This window comes from Sebastes umbrosus, chromosome 11 (genome assembly GCF_015220745.1).
Source record: "Sebastes umbrosus isolate fSebUmb1 chromosome 11, fSebUmb1.pri, whole genome shotgun sequence".
In the NCBI taxonomy this organism is placed as follows: domain Eukaryota; kingdom Metazoa; phylum Chordata; class Actinopteri; order Perciformes; family Sebastidae; genus Sebastes; species Sebastes umbrosus.
Genome location: NC_051279.1, coordinates 33,165,594 through 33,185,477, shown reverse-complemented (window position 1 = coordinate 33,185,477; position 19,884 = coordinate 33,165,594). Strand labels below are relative to the sequence as shown.

The 19,884-nt window shown below is 42.8% G+C and overlaps 1 protein-coding gene across 2 annotated transcripts; it reads left to right on the top strand.

Moving 5' to 3' along the window:
• Positions 1–615: 615 nt before the first annotated feature.
• On the top strand, positions 616–16,702 carry ctnnb1 (catenin (cadherin-associated protein), beta 1). 2 transcript variants are annotated; one of them, XM_037784776.1, is made up of 17 exons: positions 616–795; positions 8,175–8,225; positions 8,900–9,124; positions 9,212–9,465; positions 9,555–9,793; positions 10,189–10,390; positions 10,558–10,702; positions 10,830–10,933; positions 11,162–11,296; positions 11,394–11,597; positions 12,894–13,052; positions 13,291–13,410; positions 13,747–13,897; positions 14,112–14,233; positions 14,399–14,459; positions 15,327–15,577; positions 15,897–16,702. In XM_037784776.1, the coding sequence occupies exons 2-16, from the start codon at positions 8,213–8,215 to the stop codon at positions 15,539–15,541; spliced, it is 2,349 nt and encodes a 782-aa protein (XP_037640704.1). In that variant the 5' UTR covers positions 616–795; positions 8,175–8,212; the 3' UTR covers positions 15,542–15,577; positions 15,897–16,702. The 2 variants fall into 2 exon arrangements, with proteins under 2 accessions (XP_037640704.1, XP_037640705.1); XM_037784777.1 differs by lacking the exon at positions 15,327–15,577.
• The last annotated feature ends 3,182 nt before the right edge of the window (positions 16,703–19,884 follow it).

Sequence of the window (19,884 nt, the reverse complement as noted above, 5' to 3'; positions counted from 1 at the left end):
GGTTCAACTCATGGATGTATTGAAAGAGGTTCAACTCATGGATGTATTAAAAGAGGTTCAACTCATGGATGTATTGAAAGAGGTTCAACTCATGGATGTATTGAAAGAGGTTCAACTCATGGATGTATTGAAAGAGGTTCAACTCATGGATGTATTAAAAGAGGTTCAACTCATGGATGTATTAAAAGAGGTTCAACTCATGGATGTATTAAAAGAGGTTCAACTCATGGATGTATTGAAAGAGGTTCAACTCATGGATGTATTGAAAGAGGTTCAACTCATGGATGTATTGAAAGAGGTTCAACTCATGGATGTATTGAAAGAGGTTCAACTTGGGGAAAGGAATCGGATTTCCCTTTTTGTAGTCCGCCGGAACTTCATTCAATTGTGTATTCATACTCGTGCTGTAGACATTTGATTTAGACTTGCTTTACTTTATTAAACCAACTAATACTCACAACCGATGCATGTAGTTATTGTGATAGGTAAAATACACATCGGAGACGCATAAGAATGACATGAATTAAAGATGAATCAGACTTTAGTCTCTATTTTATCCGAGCGCTCGGCAGGATATGTGACCGCTGGAGGTGTTCTCCGGTCTATATAGATGCGCCGCCATCTTACATTTGCCAGTCTCTGCTGTTCCGGCCAGCTTCTCACCGACTGACTGCGGAGGGAGTGGACGAGGGCTCCCCGCTGACGCTCGCCTTCACATTATCCTCCACTTTTCACCTTTCTGACTGGTTTTTACTCTCCAGGATCCCAGTGGACGGACTTGCTGTGTTGACAAGGGTAGGCTTCACCATTCACACTGTCGGCTCCTCTCCGTTCCTCCCTCTGGTTGTGCTCGGTGCTCGGGCTGTGCTCTCCCTGAATAACAGCAGGAATGGAGACATGGAGACGGTGGTTGTGTGCGGGCCGGCTGGATGCTGCTGCTGCTGCTGCTGCAGCTAGCGAGCCAGCTGCTCTCACGGCACATATGCAGGATATGCCAACAGACCTGTTTTCCACACGGTATTCATTGAGATGTGTTGGGTAACCTAGACAGTAGTTCACATTTAGCTCGATGTGTCCGGTGGACTTCACTGCTACAGTCCTCCAGTTTATTCCGGCTTTGAGAGGAACCGCTTGTTTGAATAGTTGTTGAACGTTAGCGACGGTTAGTTAGCTCAACTACTGACATTGTGCTGCTGGCCACATTCCTCTATTCTGATTCACGTTGGCTCGACTTGAGTTTCGTCTTTAGCTCGGTTGTTTTTGCAGCTGGTTTAACGTGAAGTCAGCCGGACAGACACTTCACATGGGCTGGATATATGAAGCTTGGTATATCGTGGCCATGTTTTAGTTGAAACGTCCCATGTTAAACTAAACTAAGTTAAACTAGGTTAACGCTAACCCAACAAGTTTAACTTAGAACTTCGTTTAACTACAAAACCAGTAGACAGTGTAATGTTAAATGGAGCTCTAGTCGTTCCAAAGTCATATTAGTGGTTTATATTTCAGTTTATTTTCGGTGAAGGGCTCGTGAGAGTGTGTTTTCCACTCGTCCTGTTAAACAAAGACCGACACATTCCTCCTCGTCTTCCTCCAGTCAGCCGCTGAGCTCTGGAGGAAGACGAGGAGGAGCCTCACTGAGACATCTGAGTCAGGGTGGTGGACAGTCAGCAGCTGGGAGGGACAGGGACAGGGGGGCTCACACTATTATTTAGATAGTTGGTGAGTGTTGATCTGTTTTTATCAAATGTTATATTGGCTGTTTAAGCCAGATGTGTGTCTGTCTGCTGGAGGGACAGATGTGTGTCTGTCTGCTGGAGAGGGACAGCGGCTCACTAACGCCACTTGAGAAAAGTTGCTGCTTCTCTCCATCCTGCTGATACTGAAAACAAGCGATCTATGACGGCTTCAGCTGTTTGTGGTTTTGTGGCACAAGAGGATTTTTCCACGTCATTTATTCTGTTTTGGTTTTAGTGGAAATAATGAAACGGAGATGGAGAGATTAAAGTGTGGGTGGAGGATGTTGACGTCTCATCCAGCGGCACCACATTGTTTTAGTCCCGGAAGCTCTGCAACTAAACTGGTTTATTTAAAATCAGCACACAAGAGCTGGGTTGAGTTTTTCACAATTACTAAACCAACATCATTAGTCTCTGGTGTTTTCATGCCCCATAAATCACTGCTTTGTCTGTTGGTTTGTTTAAAATGGGTTTTGTTTGTGTCTTTCTGTGGTGCCTCGGTGAAATCCCCGATCAGATTACACAATGGAACAAAAAACTCACAAACCTGTCATCTCGTCAGCAACATTTTTCTTCTAACGGTGCATTAACATTTTTGAAGACGGAAGCGTGGGTGTAGACTCCATCTGAGACCGGTAGTGGTATGTTTTTGAGGTAATCCACTTCCAAGTAGACTGTTACCATGAACCTTTCCAGTGGTGTTGCCATTGCCTAATACTGTCATTTTTCTCTTTTTAATGAGCCACATATGTGTCTGCATTTACGTGGTAATTTGTATGCAACTTGTAGGTCTGAGGCAGATTTTTTTTCTTATATGACAATAGTAGTGTTAGTTATTTTTCAGAAATATATTTCTGATAAAATCACCTCATGAAGAGGCAAACATCTATTGGTGATAAATTACTCCAAGCAATTAACTTCTTTTGGAGATTACATCTTTTAAGGATTTTTGTGTTTTTGTACAACTCTAAAACTATTCAACCTCATTAATTTCCCCCCTTTAAATATATAATTATTGAGCAGAGCAAGGGAAAAGTCATCATCATGTGGTAGTTGCTCCTGTTTCTCTATGGGCATCCATCACTTCGCAGTTAAATCACAGACCAAACACTGCAGCGGCTGCAGGCATTGAGCTCATTGTATTGTTGGCAGCCAGCAGTGAGTGCTGCTGACCCTGCACATTACATGGCTAACACTGAAGCCCGTGGCAGCTCCTGTCTCTCTGCTGGTGCCGATAATACAGCTTGTTTGGGTCATTAACTCATATGGATGTATTGAACTCTGTGTTTTTTTTGCACTTGAGAGGAAATGGGCTGTGCAGGAGTTTAGATGGATTTAGCTCTTTTGAAGTCCTGTTCTCAATAAATACATTTTTAACCCGAGCACAGTGCATTTCCTCTAACAAATTAATTTAGCATGTTATTTAAATGCCACCGTATGCTGTCTGCAGGCCAAAAGAGTGAAATGCAATTTAGAGGAAGTGTGTTTCATAAACTGATTTTTTTTTTTTTTAATGGTAATATGATAGTGTCGTCTTTACACAAGGTAAACCTCCAGGCTCACCTGAACTCACGTTGTGGCTCAAATTTGCTGACAGAATGGCATTCTTTTTCTTTTCATTGAGAGGAAATAGGATTGGGGAGTTTAGATGTGCTTAGCTGCTTTGAATTCCAGCTATGAATAAATAGATATTATTTTCAAACCTCCTGTGATTTGGTTTATTCAGCGATGTAACTGAGGATTTATTTTAGTGTTCTTGCATTTGCAATTTAGATTTTTATCTCCTTGAAGGTGTTTAGAAATGCAAGATTTCCCACATAGCTTACAGATTTCTTTCACGCTTGTTTAGCTAGCTTCAGATGCGTTTAGATAATTGGTTAAACTTGGGCATATTAGTCTGTGTAGGTGTCTCCGTGGACCTGTAATAACCTACTGGTCATGTCTTGTTTTGTTTGTGGGGTTTGGAATGAAGTTATCTCATGATAGTTGTTTAGCTTTGTGCCTAATCCTGATTGAGTTGCCCTCTGTAGCAAGATCTACATGTGGAGTAATCCTGATGGTTCAAAGGTTCCTACAGTGTATGTGAGATGAATCAAGTGGCTTGCAGGACATTTATTCATGGTTGAAATGTTATTTTCTTGATTTTAATCTATTATAAATGTCTGCCTTTGTGTTACCATCAAGTAGGGCTGCATTTAGCGAGTGTTTTCATTGTTGATTTAATCTGTCGATAATTTTCTTGACGATCAACTATCGATTCGTTATTTGGTCTTGGAAATGGGGAAAAATGTCGATCAGTGTTTCCCAAAGGACAAGCAGACGTCCTCAAATGTCCTGTTTTGTCCACAACTCAAAGATATTCAGTTTACTGTCATAAAAGAGTAAAGAAACCAGAAAATATTCACATTTATGAAGCTTGAATGAGAGAATTTCTACTTATTTTTTTCTTAAAAAAATTACTCAAACTGATTAATTGATTATCAAAATAGTTGACGATTAATTTAATAGTTGATAGCTAATCTTCAAGGTCCTAGCTGTGCTTAATCTGGCTCTGTCTATGAATGTTAGGAATGATTTTCCCTATGTTCTGAATAAAGCCAGCCCAATGGACTGTGTTGGTACCCTTTTCTGTTCTGTAAGGCAGAAAACAAATAGTTGTGCAGTTTCACCTATTTATGTTGTGTTGCTTCATGTTTGTCAATGAACTCTGGCTCTTTATATGAACACCATGTTTTTCATTATACTATATTCAGGGCAGTGAAAAAGAGTGTAGAACACAATTCCTGGTTCTCTGCTGGAACAGTAAGCCTGTCATTTGAGTGTTGACCTGGGACAGAAGTGCTGTGATTACACGTCACTTCACAGGGTTTTGTGTGCCAGTGAGCATGCACGTTACTCACCATCTATTATTTACATTTGTATGTACCAAGAAGATAACATTCCTGTTTGATGAATCTCTACATGTGACTTTCTATACCTCATTTCATCCCGTTTGAGACTCCTCTGACTCAAGGCGACTGGTGTGTCACTCATTAGTCATCTGGTTTCAATTGTAGGGCTTTTAACCAGAATAGGCACTACTCTACATATCGGATTTCACATCTGGCTTCAAAGAAACCTCTCGCTCAGATTTTTGCGGCTGGGCTGCCAGCCTGATATCAAGGAACTCTTACTGTAATGAGTTTTTTTGTGTTAACGGTCAGAGTCTGACTTTAGGGCAAGGCCGCCATTTGTGTCCCCCAATTGGAGACCAGACTCTGCTTGTTTGCCCATCAAAAAAAACTATCACCGGCTCACTGGTTTCCAAAGCCAGATGTTAAGACCCACATTTTCCACCAGTGTGAATGATAAATGGTTCCACTGTGTGCTTTGATTGTATGTTTGATTTGTATGCAGCCTTGTATGGGACATATGGCTCCCATTAGGGCAGGGCTAGGGCTAGGTTATGTGAGGGCAGGCCTGCAACGCTTGGGAGGATGGTGTGTGAACAGCGAATTTGTGTTGGTGCGTTTGTGGTTAGAAGCAGCAGTCTTGGAGTCTGTCTCAAGATTGTGTTTTAATGACACAGCGGAGCTGTGGCGGTGTGGGTGTGAGAGGAGGGAAGTAATTCAGGCCAGTAGTTTAGTTATCCATGAGTCTATCTGCATATTGGCAGACATTTAACAGAATTTTTACCACATGCCTGGCTGCTGTGTATTTGATGTCCTCTTCTGTTTATAGGCCCTTTAGTCTCTTCTTTGTGCTTAATCATTTGTTTCCATGATATTCTTCTTCAGGACAACTTATTGTTTTCTGGCAGGATATTCAGAAGTTCCCAAGAAAAGGCTCTTAAACGTGTAGAGCAAAGAGAGAAACTGCAATGGTGTTCTTAGGCTGTTTGTACGGTGTTTGTTAGCATAAGCTCCTCAAGCAAAGTGTATTGAATCCTTGCAGGACACACAAACGGTTACTAGAAACTACAAATCAGGAAAAACTTTTTTAATAACTGCAGATTTCAACGGTCATGTTTTTTTCACTTGCCCGAAGTCAATTCTTACTTGCCCTATACAATTAGTTTAATTTATTAGCAGTTATTAAATAACAACAACTACTAAAGTTAATTGTCATGTTTGAACTTTATTTAAGTAAATGAATCTGGAGTTCCTCCCACATCCTCTAAAGCTACGCCACCCAACTAAACTCCTTTTTTCAGGATAATTGAAATGCTCGCTTGTGCTTCAGCTCATAAACTTTGTCTTTACCCGCCGCCATTTTCTCGTACTGCCCATGTGCAACCCTCAAAGGAGATGAGAAGGAAGAGAGATGGCTCACTCCTTAGCTACTTCCATCATCAGCTCTGGAAAAAAAAAACATGTTTATTTAATTTTTTTTTCTTCATTATTTACCTTTTGGTAAGTTTACAGAGGTTTAGAGGAAAAGAAGACAGCACTCCGTATCTTTTTGATGTGTGAAGAGATAGTGGACTGTTTTTGCTGCTCAGAGAGACCAGAGATGCAAGTCTCTACAGAAACAATCAAGGTGATCACATCAGAGGATATTCAGACAGCCTGTTGACCGCTAGCAGCTCAGGTTGATATCTCTGAAACGGGACCTCAGAGATTCAGGGTTGTGATGTAGCATTTCCTGTCAGGATTTAAAACAAAAGTTAGCTCACACCTCTAAAAAAGAGAAGACACAATTTTAAGGGATGCCATTCGGATATCATTACCTTTAACGTTATTGGCTCCTGTTAAGCCTGACTCAATGATCTCTCTGGCAGAACCCTGTTTCCTGTGCAGTACAAGTCATTTCAAAAGTAATTGGCTATTTCACTGGCTGAGGTGCTTTATTGAATTGTGTTTTATTCTATTACAACCTCCTAAATCATAAATAATGTACCTTCCTTCAAAGTTCAGTGTGCCTATTTGAATGATCACACAGAAACTTGAAATATCAAATGAGATTTTTTATGGCCATTTTTCTTTTTTTTGCATTTCTCTCAGATGCAAACATTAAAGTTGCTGCTGTCACTACATTTGACCTCACAACAGTAACTCACTCACACACCTGTTGCATCAAGCCTTGCGGCAAGAAGTGGCTGCTCAGAATTTGAATCCAACACATTTACTTTCCATGGGGACAAATGGAAAATAGTCCTCCAAATAGCCCTTTTTCTGAAAGAGTGGTTGATTTTTGGTTAGTTTCATTAGTGATATAAGTTCATAGCGTGCAGATGCAAGGTTGGAGTGACTTTAAGTCTGTAGTCTTAACAGTTATTACTGCGGTTACTCTGTCGGGCAAAACATCATGCTGATGTTGGAGTGGTTTATGCTTCTTGTATGTTATATTAGAAACATATATATACACAAAATATAAACTTGGTTGTACTTTGTCAGTGTATAAATGTGTTCTCAATGGATGGTGCTGAACAAATGTGGGCACGGTATCCATGTCAAATGAAGGTCAGGTAAATAAGTGTACTTTTAAAGAATGTGTAGTCTTGTATTTTTTTATGTGGACTGTAGATTATGTGGAACCGACATACTGCGTCGACAGGTCTGTGGTTTTATCTTGTTTAGTTCACTGCAGGAAAGTCTGTCTTGTTGTTAGTCACCTACTTTCAAGATATGAATCAATTCATGGCTTTTTTTTACACTTATTTTCCTTCAGTGTGCCTGTTTAGTTTTAAAGCATGTCCAAACAGGTATGCCATGATTTGAAAAGGATTTGGTCTGTATTTTCTTGTAGGATTAATCTTGGAATAACCACAGATGTACTTTTGAAAGGATTTGACAAAAGGATTTCTGAGTCTAAGGATCTACAGCCCCTATTTCTGTCTCATTTTAGCCAGGATTTTCTTCTGCATTTTTTCCTCATTTCCTGTTTTTGTGTCTTACTGTCATAACATTTATCTTTGAGTATGAATTTTAAATACCTCTGTTTCAATTTTCCTTGTTTTTTCTGAATTAATCCCCTCTCGCTCGCTCTGCCTCTCTCCTGCCATCGCCAGTGTTTACTTTTCTACAGAGTGTGGTTTCAGCTTCAAAGCCAGCGCAAGAATGCATATGCCCTCCTCCCTCCTCTTTTCTCCCCACCCAGTGCTCCACTTCCCCCTGTCCTTCCTCACCCAAATAGTTGCTAGCTGCTACACTTAATGGTGGCTTTGTGTGTGTGTGTGAGCTGCTGCTGTTTGCATGTCTGGCTTTAACAGGAGAGGAAATCCAAGAAAGGGAGGAGGCAGGAAGGGAAAGAAGGCACTGGAAAGTCACATTTTCTCCTGAATCAACACGGCCATTAATTTCTAAGTGTTTTTCTGCCGTTACCTTTCTGTTAGATTAAAATGGCTGGTGTTTGACTGGTAGGCAAGAGGACTGGCAGTGAGCAGGGTAGAGGGTAGGGATGATGGAAGGCGAGATGCCGCTGAGGCAGTTTGACTGACTGCTTTTTTTCCTGTTTCAGATCAGGAAGCTGTGTCGGCCGCGGTTTGAGAAAGGAACATGGCTTCCCAGGGTGAGTCAATAGCTTTCAGACACTCTTTCACCTCGTTGCTCTCTTCAGCTTCATCATTTGTCTGCATCTCTCTCTCTCTCTCTCTCACACACACATGCATTGACTAGTACACAATGTGTTAAACTTGCAGCATTTCCAAACTACCTCTTCTCCTGGTGCAGATTTATGTTCTCATTAGAGCAAAGTGAATTAGTTATTGATTTCAATTTGAAACTCGGGTCTCATGTAAAATCAAACTTTATGCTTGAAGAGACTTTTACTGGTAAATCACACATCATTGGAGTATGAAACTGTGAGAATAATGGCAGCAATGAGAAGCAGGGTAGAAATCCATTCATCACAGTGGCTATAAACTGAAATTAGTTTGAAATGAATCTGAAAATGGATTAATAATTGTGATTCTACTTGTTGTGTAGCCACTGTTAAGATGCTTTAAACTCCACACTGTTTGTAAGAAACAGCAAAGCTGACCAAACAGGTTTCTCTGCATATATATATCTTTGTCATTTGACAAAGTGTTGACAAAGTGTTAACAATAATTTCATGTGGAGTACCAAATTACTTATTGATCTCTTTTTATACTCTGCAAAGTTGGTTAGACAGACTTTTTCCAAATGCTTTTCTTTTCATATTTTTCCGTGATGCGTATTTTCTAATTCTTTGTCTCTTTCCAGCTGATCTGATGGAGCTCGACATGGCCATGGAGCCAGACCGTAAGGCGGCAGTCAGTCACTGGCAGCAACAGTCTTACCTGGATTCAGGCATCCATTCAGGGGCAACCACAACTGCTCCATCCCTCAGTGGGAAGGGCAACCCCGAGGAAGACGATGTCGACAACCAGGTCCTGTATGAGTGGGAGCAAGGCTTCAACCAGAACTTTGCCCAGGAACAAGTACAAGGTAGGTCATGATACCTACACTTAGAGGATCTGTTTACTGCACATAAAATCTTGAATCCCAATATAACACAACAACTGTCACTTGTAGACATAGATGGTCAGTATGCCATGACGCGTGCCCAGCGGGTGCGTGCAGCGATGTTCCCAGAGACTCTTGAGGAGGGCATGCAGATCCCCTCCACACAATATGATGCAGCAAACCCCACCAACGTTCAGAGGCTGGCAGAGCCCTCGCAAATGCTCAAACATGCTGTGGTCAACCTGATCAACTACCAAGATGACGCCGAGCTGGCAACCAGGGCCATACCAGAACTCACCAAACTTCTCAATGATGAGGACCAGGTAGTTCCCCATGAAAACTGAGAATTGTTGTGTTTTTTTTTGTTCCCCCCCTACGGTCATTTCCTAAGATTTGTGCCCGTCTCCTACAGGTTGTAGTAAACAAAGCAGCAGTGATGGTCCACCAGCTTTCAAAGAAAGAAGCTTCTCGCCACGCCATCATGCGCTCTCCTCAGATGGTGTCTGCCATCGTCAGGACCATGCAGAACACAAACGATGTGGAGACGGCTCGCTGCACCGCAGGAACACTCCACAACCTGTCCCATCACAGAGAGGGTCTGCTGGCTATTTTCAAGTCTGGAGGAATACCAGCTCTAGTTAAAATGCTCGGGTATGTGAAAGGAGGATGGAGGCATACTGGATCTGGAAGGGTTTCCTTTTATCTGGTGTGCTGTAGCTCGCCCGTACAGAAAGGCAGGAAGCTGTGTAGTGGGATGTTTCCATTGTTCGTGGTCAAAAACATTGTGCTGTTTTGGCCAAATCCATTTTGGTTCCATTCAACAGAAGCATAATTTCATTTTAATATTGGTAAATGGCTACTTTTTGACACAGTGGCCTATCGTTTGTGATTAGTGAAATATGAAAGATTGTAATTGGCTGTTAACTCGTCAAAGGCTGAGGCTGTGCAGAGGAAGGACCTTTGAGAAACCTAATCTAATACATTTCTAGTTGTGGTTATTTCCCAGTGGGACAGTCTAATCTAATAAGCCTTTGTTTGTTCTACAGTTCACCAGTGGACTCGGTCCTGTTCTACGCCATTACCACCCTCCACAACCTCCTCCTGCACCAGGAAGGAGCCAAGATGGCTGTCCGTTTAGCTGGGGGTCTACAGAAAATGGTGGCTCTGCTCAACAAGACCAATGTCAAGTTCTTGGCCATCACCACCGACTGTCTCCAGATACTGGCCTACGGAAACCAGGAAAGCAAGGTGAGGGTTTAGTGGTAACACTGTTGTGTTTTCATGTGTACGGTCATGCACTTGTGGTGAATTGGTCTCTGTTTGATACTGTAAGGCAGAAGTGTTTCTCATGCCACAGTGGCCATCATGCCAACATTAAAACCCCTGACCGTTCTGTGCTTTCTCTTCTTGTGTAGTTGATAATCTTGGCCAGCGGCGGCCCCCAGGCATTGGTCAACATCATGAGGACTTACACCTACGAGAAGCTGTTGTGGACTACAAGCCGCGTTCTCAAAGTTCTGTCAGTCTGCTCCAGTAACAAGCCTGCCATTGTAGAAGCTGGTATGTAACATTAAAGTGTTTTATATCATTATACTTAAACTGTGTTGTCATGGCTCATGACTTGAAATGTTTTTTTTTTTTTTTTTCAAACGTATAAACAACATTTTGCTTTTGTCTTTGTGTCCAGGAGGCATGCAGGCTCTGGGACTCCACCTGACAGACCCCAGCCAGAGACTGGTGCAGAACTGTCTCTGGACTCTCAGGAACTTATCAGATGCTGCCACCAAACAGGTGATGAGAGCTGACTGTTGTACCAACATTGACATATAACATAATAGACTCCAGAGCCTACTTCCCTCTGTGCTTTTTTAGAAAAGCATTTCTCAGCAGAAAGATGATAAACGAATCAATTTTTTTGTTGTTGTTGAAATTCATCTTAGTGCCAAGCCTTCTACATGATTGTGATACTGTGTACCATCTGTCCTTCCATGCTAACTTTCCAATTGTCTTTGTCTCCAGGAGGGAATGGAGGGTCTCTTAGGAACTCTGGTCCAGCTACTCGGCAGTGACGACATTAATGTGGTGACCTGTGCTGCTGGCATCCTGTCTAACCTGACCTGTAACAACTACAAGAACAAGATGATGGTCTGCCAGGTGAGGACACACATTTAATTACTAATTACAATAACTTTGACTAGAGTTTGTGTCCGGATATATTCATTAATCGGTTATGCCACCTGTTCCTATGTAGGTTGGCGGTATTGAGGCGTTAGTTCGCACAGTGCTTCGGGCCGGAGACAGAGAAGACATCACAGAACCAGCTATTTGTGCCCTGCGTCACCTCACATCTCGACACCAGGACGCTGAGATGGCACAGAACGCTGTCAGACTGCACTACGGCCTGCCGGTGGTCGTCAAATTACTGCATCCACCATCACACTGGCCACTCATTAAGGTACACACACACACACACACACACTCACATACACTTACCAGCAGTAGTCAGCTCAGTGTTAATTATGTCAATGAAGATTTTGAAGTCCTTTTATTTCATGGTAACGACAACGCAATTGGAAAAAAAACATTGACAACAAAAATGACGGTGAGATCTGTTATTACATCATTATGCCCTGACGAGTAAAGACGAGACCAAATAGTTGTCTCTGTCTGGGCGGACGAGGCATGCTAATTTAGATTTGTTTTTCTGAACGATAGCCGACCCTCATTAACCATCATTAACGTTAACAGACGAGATTAAAATGATTTAGAATGGACGAATAGCTGTGACCCATTGAATAACCAGTAGCCTACAATAAATAGATATGTTTTCATAATAGCGAACAGCTTGAACGGATTTTATTCTGAAAATATCTGGTGCTTAGTCTGTTGACTGAGACACGTGATGGAGAATATACTCTGATGAAATGCAGAGATAGCGGCTCGCTAGAGTGGCCAGCTGCGGGAAGTGAGACTGATTCAGGGTTTCTCCATGGTGCCGGTTCTGGAAGGTTTCAATATCCTGGACAAATGGAAGAAATTTCTGTCAAATTTTATTTGTGTTTATTGAGCTTAAAAAGCATTGATAGGCAGGTTATATAAATGATGACATCATCATGAACGCTTGACATTTGTGTCAGCGGTCTCCATGTTTTCAGACTGTATCTCATACTTAGAAAAGTAACAGTGAATCAGCCACATAAGCAGCTCTTCATACTGTCAGCCACCACTGTTCTTTTAGTGGTGTTTCTAGTGAAAATGAGTTTACACTTGATCACGCCTTGAATCTAAAATAATGGGCCGAACCTGGCCCAGTATTACTTCTGTGGAGAAGTGGAGTTTGGAGGCAGCTTTGGGGACTGAATGATTTGTTGTGCATTGACAATGCAGCCCATTACTTCTGGAAATTGCTTAGACCTGTATCACATCTGTGAACCATGCTTGTTGTAGGCCCAGTCCAATGTAGAGTGACCAGTCCTGGCCTCTAGTATATTGTAGTGTAATTATACTGATGGACACAGAAAACACAACAACAAACAGTTTTGCTCTCGTCACTGGATTGAGACAAAACTATTCCCAAATTACAAACACAATCCACTTCAGGAGTTTTCAAATTAAAACAACGTCAAGAAGAATGCATTTGAATGTCTTTTTAATACAAATGTAAACGTGAGAACAAGTTTTGGCTGCGGTTGTTTATCAGATGTGACTAATGGATACCTAAAGTTGACATGTAAATCTGTTTGTGTTTCAGGCTACCGTCGGTCTGATCCGTAACCTGGCTCTGTGCCCCGCTAACCACGCTCCTCTGAGGGAGCAGGGAGCTATCCCCAGACTGGTTCAGCTGCTGGTCAGAGCACACCAAGACACACAGAGACGCACCAGCATGGGAGGCACGCAGCAGCAGTTTGTGGTGAGAGGACACACACACACACTTAGACACTTCTATGAGCAAACACTAGCACGGCATAATTACTGGGACATGCAGCTCAGTGGTGCCAGCAGAACTCACCGTCTCACACACAACATTCAAACCTACAACTGATTGTTTGGTACTTTTTTGTGATTTCCCTCCGCTGCCTGCTCATCTTCAGAGTCCTAAAAGGCTCTCTACAGATTTCACGTGACTAATTGAGTGTTTGTGTCATTAGGAGGGAGTTCGTATGGAGGAGATTGTGGAGGGCTGCACGGGAGCACTTCACATCCTGGCCAGAGACGTCCACAACAGAATAGTCATCAGAGGACTCAACACCATTCCACTCTTTGTACAGGTAAAAGAAAACAACCTCCTTCAGCTCAGTTGAGCTCTGTTCTTGTGCTTATGTTGTTATGTTGCAATCATACTAATTTAATATTTTAAATGGTGTCAGGTGCCATTTTGGATTGAATAGAGACCAAGGATATTAAAAAGTCACGTTGAGGTAGTTTGAATAAACAACTCACTGCCGTGGTTGTTTGGGATGCTCACAGAAGTTTATTGTACCACCTGTTGTTTGCGTGTCCTTGAGCTCCATGAAGCTCTGCTTGTTGCATCCTTTCAGATCATGTGTGAGTACTGTGCGTGAGAGACTGAGAATATTTGTTTCCCTCTGTGTTTGTGTGTGCAGCTGTTGTATTCTCCCATTGAGAACATCCAGCGTGTAGCAGCAGGCGTCCTGTGTGAGCTGGCCCAGGATAAAGAGGCTGCTGAGGCCATCGAGGCTGAGGGAGCCACCGCCCCACTCACAGAGCTATTGCACAGCCGCAACGAAGGAGTCGGTATGTTCACAGAAACACACCCATTTACTCTCTAGCTATGCAGTTGTTTAGAAGAGAAATGATGGACGTTTTCCATGGACACAACATTTATGTTGTAACTGTAATCGTGGCAGAACATAGCTTCTTGATTTGTGTCTTCTATGTTAGATTTAGCGTTGCTTTATTTGTAGTAAATTGCTTTTTGTCAACCTGTCAACCCTCCATCTTCCCTCAGCAACCTACGCTGCAGCAGTTTTGTTCCGTATGTCGGAGGACAAACCCCAAGACTACAAGAAACGCCTCTCTGTAGAACTCACCAGCTCGCTCTTCAGGACAGAACCAATGGCCTGGAATGAGGTATGAAGCACTCAAAATCAGCTCTGTTTTCAAAAGCTAAACAGTATATTTGCACACAAAACACACTAATTAACTTAAAAATGTAATTAAAAGCCTGCATAACTAACTGTTATTGAACCTGCCGCCACCCTGCTCATCCTCGTCTGTCTGTGCATTGCTCTGCAGACCGGAGACCTGGGTTTGGACATTGGAGCTCAGGGAGAGCCTCTGGGCTACAGACAGGAAGGTAAGTCACCTCTTCACCTCTGGCTGGCTGGGAGGCTCCCAGGAGAAACACAGGAGGTGTCACAGATACCAGAGCGGTTAGGCTGCAACAAAAACAATTTTAGCTGATTTCTCTTTATCTGTTCTTCCTGTTCTATTAGTTTCTCTAAAGCCATCGACAGCCTCCATCAAGTTGATAACACAACTAAATATTGTTAGAATCCAATGACTGAGCTCCATCTGTCCATCCTTGTTACTGTTGGCTGTTAAAGGTCATGATACATGGGCAACTTGACACAGTGGTGAAGGGCAGTAATGTTTTCAAGTTAAAGATGGAGATTGATTTGATCCTTGCAGTCAGTCAGGATAACACCGGTGGCTCTAACAAATCCAATACTGCTGCTTGTAGTTATTGTCACAGTTGGCTATCTAAATGTTGTCAGTGTCCCAGGACCTTGGACTGTACTGATCGATGGGCTAAGGGGCGAGGGTTTTGGCTGTTTACTTGTTTTGCCCTACTCTCCATTCCTCCAGCACTAACCGCTTTAATAAGCTCTGGGCCAGTCAAATGAAAACTAAGCCTTGATGTCGGTAGATGGATTGGAGAACACCCTGACCACTGCAGATGGATTTATAGATTTTGCAGATGGATTTCTGTTGGTGGAACTGAGTCCCGAGTTTAGCTGAATTCAGTTTAAAGTCCTTCACAGCTGTAGTTTGAGTTCAGCGCTGGTTTTGCCTGCTGGAGGACGGACGGTGTGCTGTGTTGCTGTGTAGTGTTCCGTTTGAATGCTCGTACTACTGTGTGAAAAGCTTGGTTTGTTAACATGCTTCTAACAACTGCTCTGCTTCCCCCCGCCTCTCCTACATCCACTCCTTCCTCCCCCAGACCCAAGCTACCGTTCCTTCCATTCGGGGGGTTACGGAGGGGACTCGATGGGTATGGAGCCCATGATGGACCACGATCTGGGTGGGGGCCACCACCCTGGCCAGGACTACCCCCCCGTAGAGGGGCTGCCTGACCTGGGACACGCCCAGGAGCTGATAGAGGGCCTGCCACCTGGCGACTCCAACCAACTGGCCTGGTTTGATACCGACCTGTAAATACCAAGACCAACATTACACTACACTTTCTACTAGGTAAGATTCTCCTCTCAGAAGCCTCGTGGTATACCAAATGAATGAGGGGCATTTTTGGGGCAAGATTTTAAAAGTTGAAGCCCAGAGGGGAGGTTTTTGGTGTGAGGGGGGGTGGGGGAGGAGAGTGGATTCCCTCACTGTGGCTGCGGCATGTTCAGACTGTTCCTAATTGCAGAGCTGTGTGATGTGGTGTGGTGTGTGTGTGTGATGTTAACTTGGTGTTTGATCTGTGTGTGGTCTTCACCAACGCCTGTGCCCCGTCTCCTTCCTCTCACCTCCTGGTTTTCCCCTCATTTCTTTTTTTCCACTCTCTTTGCAGCTGTATCATGTGATCTGGATGAACCTGCATCGTGATTCGCCCATATGGAGGAGGCGGGGTTTCAGAAAGTGCCTGAAGAAGACTCAACAACAGCAAGCAGAGTTTCCTGTCTATGGGAACTCCATTGGGACAAACTAGATTGAAGTGCGGTTCTGTTCTATTCTCAGCCTGACGGAGGGCTGACTTCAAATCCTGACTTGACACACGGATCGGATTTTGATCTCATCAGTTGATTTTTGAAAAAAAAACCTTTTATGTACTTTGTTTTTCATTTTTACTTCATTTGTTTTGCTTTTTTTCTGTTTCCCCCTCAAGTCTGTAATGGTACAAACTGATTCTAGCTTGCTTTTTTTCATTATCCTGAATTATGATATTCATCTCTTGTTTTTGCAGTCCCTTGTATTTTAAGTCTCTGGTAGTGTTGAGTTTTTTTAGTGGTAATGCTCCATCCAAGTAAAGAATCTGATCACATTTTAAATGGTGTCCAAACACTAAAGTTAATCAGTTGAATTGTATTCTGATGATCAAGTGTAACATTGTGTAGCTTTTGTATAAAAAAAAAACATGAATTGGAAATCATGGTCCAAATATCAAGCTATTTTCTTGCTTTAAAGGTGGACACTGATGTGTCTCTGCTGTTCCAAAGGGGGGGTGTAGCTGACCTAGCTGGATGGGTGTGGCTGTGGAAGGACAGGGGTGGAGGAGGGCTCTTATTGGTCTGCTGTTACTAAGGGGTGGGGTAGTGGGAGGAGCTGGTTGCTGTAGCCTGCTGTGTTCTGAAACAATAAAATGGACTGTCATTTCAACTGGACGCCTCCACGTCTCATTTCAACAACCCCTCAAATCCCTGAGGACCCGAGTAACACCCTAACCCCGAATGATAGCTGGGCAGCGACGTGAGAAAACGAGCGTCCACATCCACCTGCAGAGGCCAAGCAGCAGGATGTCAGGTCAGTTCACGATCTTCCTCATGAGAATGTGTCACATTACAGTTAGTAGAACTTGATGAACGGCTGGGTTTGTTGTTGCTTTAAGCCGAAGTTGTTCTGCAGTTCCACTGGGTGTAAATTTGGTCATCCGAGGGTAGGCTCTGCGCGGACATCCGCGTACCGAAAATATGTTGGGATCGTGCGGACTATAGACTGTACATAAAGATGGACGACATGACAGCTCCCCTAAGATGAAGCCAAAACATCCAGATGCAGTGTACATCAGACCAGCAATACGTCATCCAGAGTAGGTTCCTGTGACTACGCCCCCTTTTAGGGGAAACAACCCCGTGTCCTTCATAGACGGTGACAGCGTAAAGAGAAGAAGTTAAAACATGTCTCATAACTTCTAATAACAGTAATAATGCTATGCTGAAGAGTTGCTGTGTAGTTGGTTGTACCAACAATAAATCCAAAAACGCTGATCACTTTGTTCCTCTGCCGTGTCTTAAAAAATATCTAATAGAGGAGCTTCATGGCTCCAAGCTATAGACCAGACCAGCATGGCTACATGGCTCCAAGCTATAGACCAGACCAGCATGGCTTTATAGTTCCAAGCTATAGACCAGACCAGCATGTCTTTATGGCTCCAAGCTATAGACCAGACCAGCATGTCTTTATGGCTCCAAGCTATAGACCAGACCAGCATGTCTTTATGGCTCCAAGCTATAGACCAGACCAGCATGTCTTTATGGCTCCAAGCTATAGACCAGACCAGCATGGCTTTATGGCTCCAAGCTATAGACCAGACCAGCATGTCTTTATGGCTCCAAGCTATAGACCAGACCAGCATGGCTTTATAGTTCCAAGCTATAGACCAGACCAGCATGTCTTTATGGCTCCAAGCTATAGACCAGACCAGCATGTCTTTATGGCTCCAAGCTATAGACCAGACCAGCATGTCTTTATGGCTCCAAGCTATAGACCAGACCAGCATGTCTTTATGGCTCCAAGCTATAGACCAGACCAGCATGGCTTTATAGCTCCAAGCTATAGACCAGACCAGCATGGCTTTATGGCTCCAAGCTATAGACCAGACCAGCATGGCTTTATGGCTCCAAGCTATAGACCAGACCAGCATGTCTTTATGGCTCCAAGCTATAGACCAGACCAGCATGTCTTTATAGCTCCAAGCTATAGACCAGACCAGCATGGCTTTATAGCTCCAAGCTATAGACCAGACCAGCATGGCGTCCTCTCTGAGGCTGCGTTCCCTTTTGGGGAAAGAAATTGCTCTCACAGGAGAGAAAATGATGAAAAGCTGTTGTGTAGCGGGTTAACGAGGCTTTCACACTGAGATCTGAGGCTCATACGATACGTGAATATTCACTGTCAGTGTGCTAAATGGCTAAATGATGCTGGTGACAGTGACTAGCATGGCTAGCTAACGTTAGCTTGAGTAATACAGTCACACATTAACGTTAAAACAGAATCAGACTGTCGTCTCCAACTAAATCTCAGCCTATAGATCAAACAGTTGGTTATTAACACGTTGGTTATTTACAGACAACACTTAGCCTAACGGGATTCTATCAGATATGGATAGAAGTCTAAATAAGCAATATCTGGCCACTGTGTTAGACGAGGGAAGACTGAAGGGACATGGCGGCGATCAACCTTCATTTATTAAGGTATCGTGAACGCTCAGGTTCAGGCAAGATCGCAAAATAATGATTAGATGTGTATAAAACAAATGTTTGTTTAACTGAATGCATACAGATTGTCAAATTGCATTAAAGTCTATTGGATCTTCGTTTTCTATCCCCCAAAAGGGGGCGCGGCCTTGACTTTTTGCAAAGTACCCGTATGTTAGTGGATCGGACATGGGCAAAACTAAAAAGCCAATGTGTAATAAATTTGATCTAGATACCGCGGCTCCATAGCCTGATCACTATTGCGCAGAGTATGGCTCCAAATTCCATACTGTGGGAGGAAGTGGAGATGCGTTGTCCATCTTCATGTAAAGTCTATGGTTTGAATGTTATGTTTGCACGCACGCCCGCCCAGCTACTACCACAAATAGAATCAAATTCTGTGGGAAACGCTGCATGTCACAATATGACATTTTCACAACGTGATTCACAACACCCAACCGTGGCCAAAAGAATTCAAGATAATATTATCGCGATATCTATAGACAATGTGAATCATCAAATTCAAATATAACTTTATTTATTGTGCCTTTTGTCTATTTTGTTTGGCAAATGAATTACATTTGAAATAGGACATACTTCCAACATACTACCCCACTGTAAGGATTAATATAAATGACAATATCTAATTTATAGAGTTAAACAAATTGAGACTCTAATGGTAGATACCAGATATACCTGCGACCAGCAAGATGACGAATTCCCAACTTTGTGTCTTCGTGAGTTATGCAGACAAAAAGTTGTAATTTCTGTGCAACTGTAACATCAGGCCGTTCTTGGTAGAGAATTACCTCAGTCTTAAACGTTCATGGCACCGGTCCCTGCTGCCATCTTGCAGAACATCTTAATTTGTGTGGCATTATAATTCCTGATTAAGACACGTCTTTCAGTATATGATGGCATTAAGGAAAAAAAGAAGCTGGCATTAATTGAGCAGTGTGTTGCTCGTCACTACATTCAAAGTAGACATTTGTGATTATGTCAGTTTACAGACACTTGAACTAATGAGCGAATGTTCCACCATTAATGCTGACTGGAAGTGTCGAGACAAACCCAGAGGCCAGTGCTGTGATGCCTGCGACAGTCTGAATTTACTTCCATGCTGTAATACTGTCAGTCCTCGGATGGATGTTTTGATTGAACTGTCAGCAATATTTATTACTATCATTTATCCAATTTGCACATTTGATGAGCGTCATGTAGAGCGACACACTGCCTGATACCCCACGATCAAATTCACCGTCTCCGCAGCTGTTCAAAATAAAAATGATTTATGAATTAAAACTACTGTAGTCACAAACTACATATTACATTATTATGTTTACATCCAGTCCAATTTCTAATAAT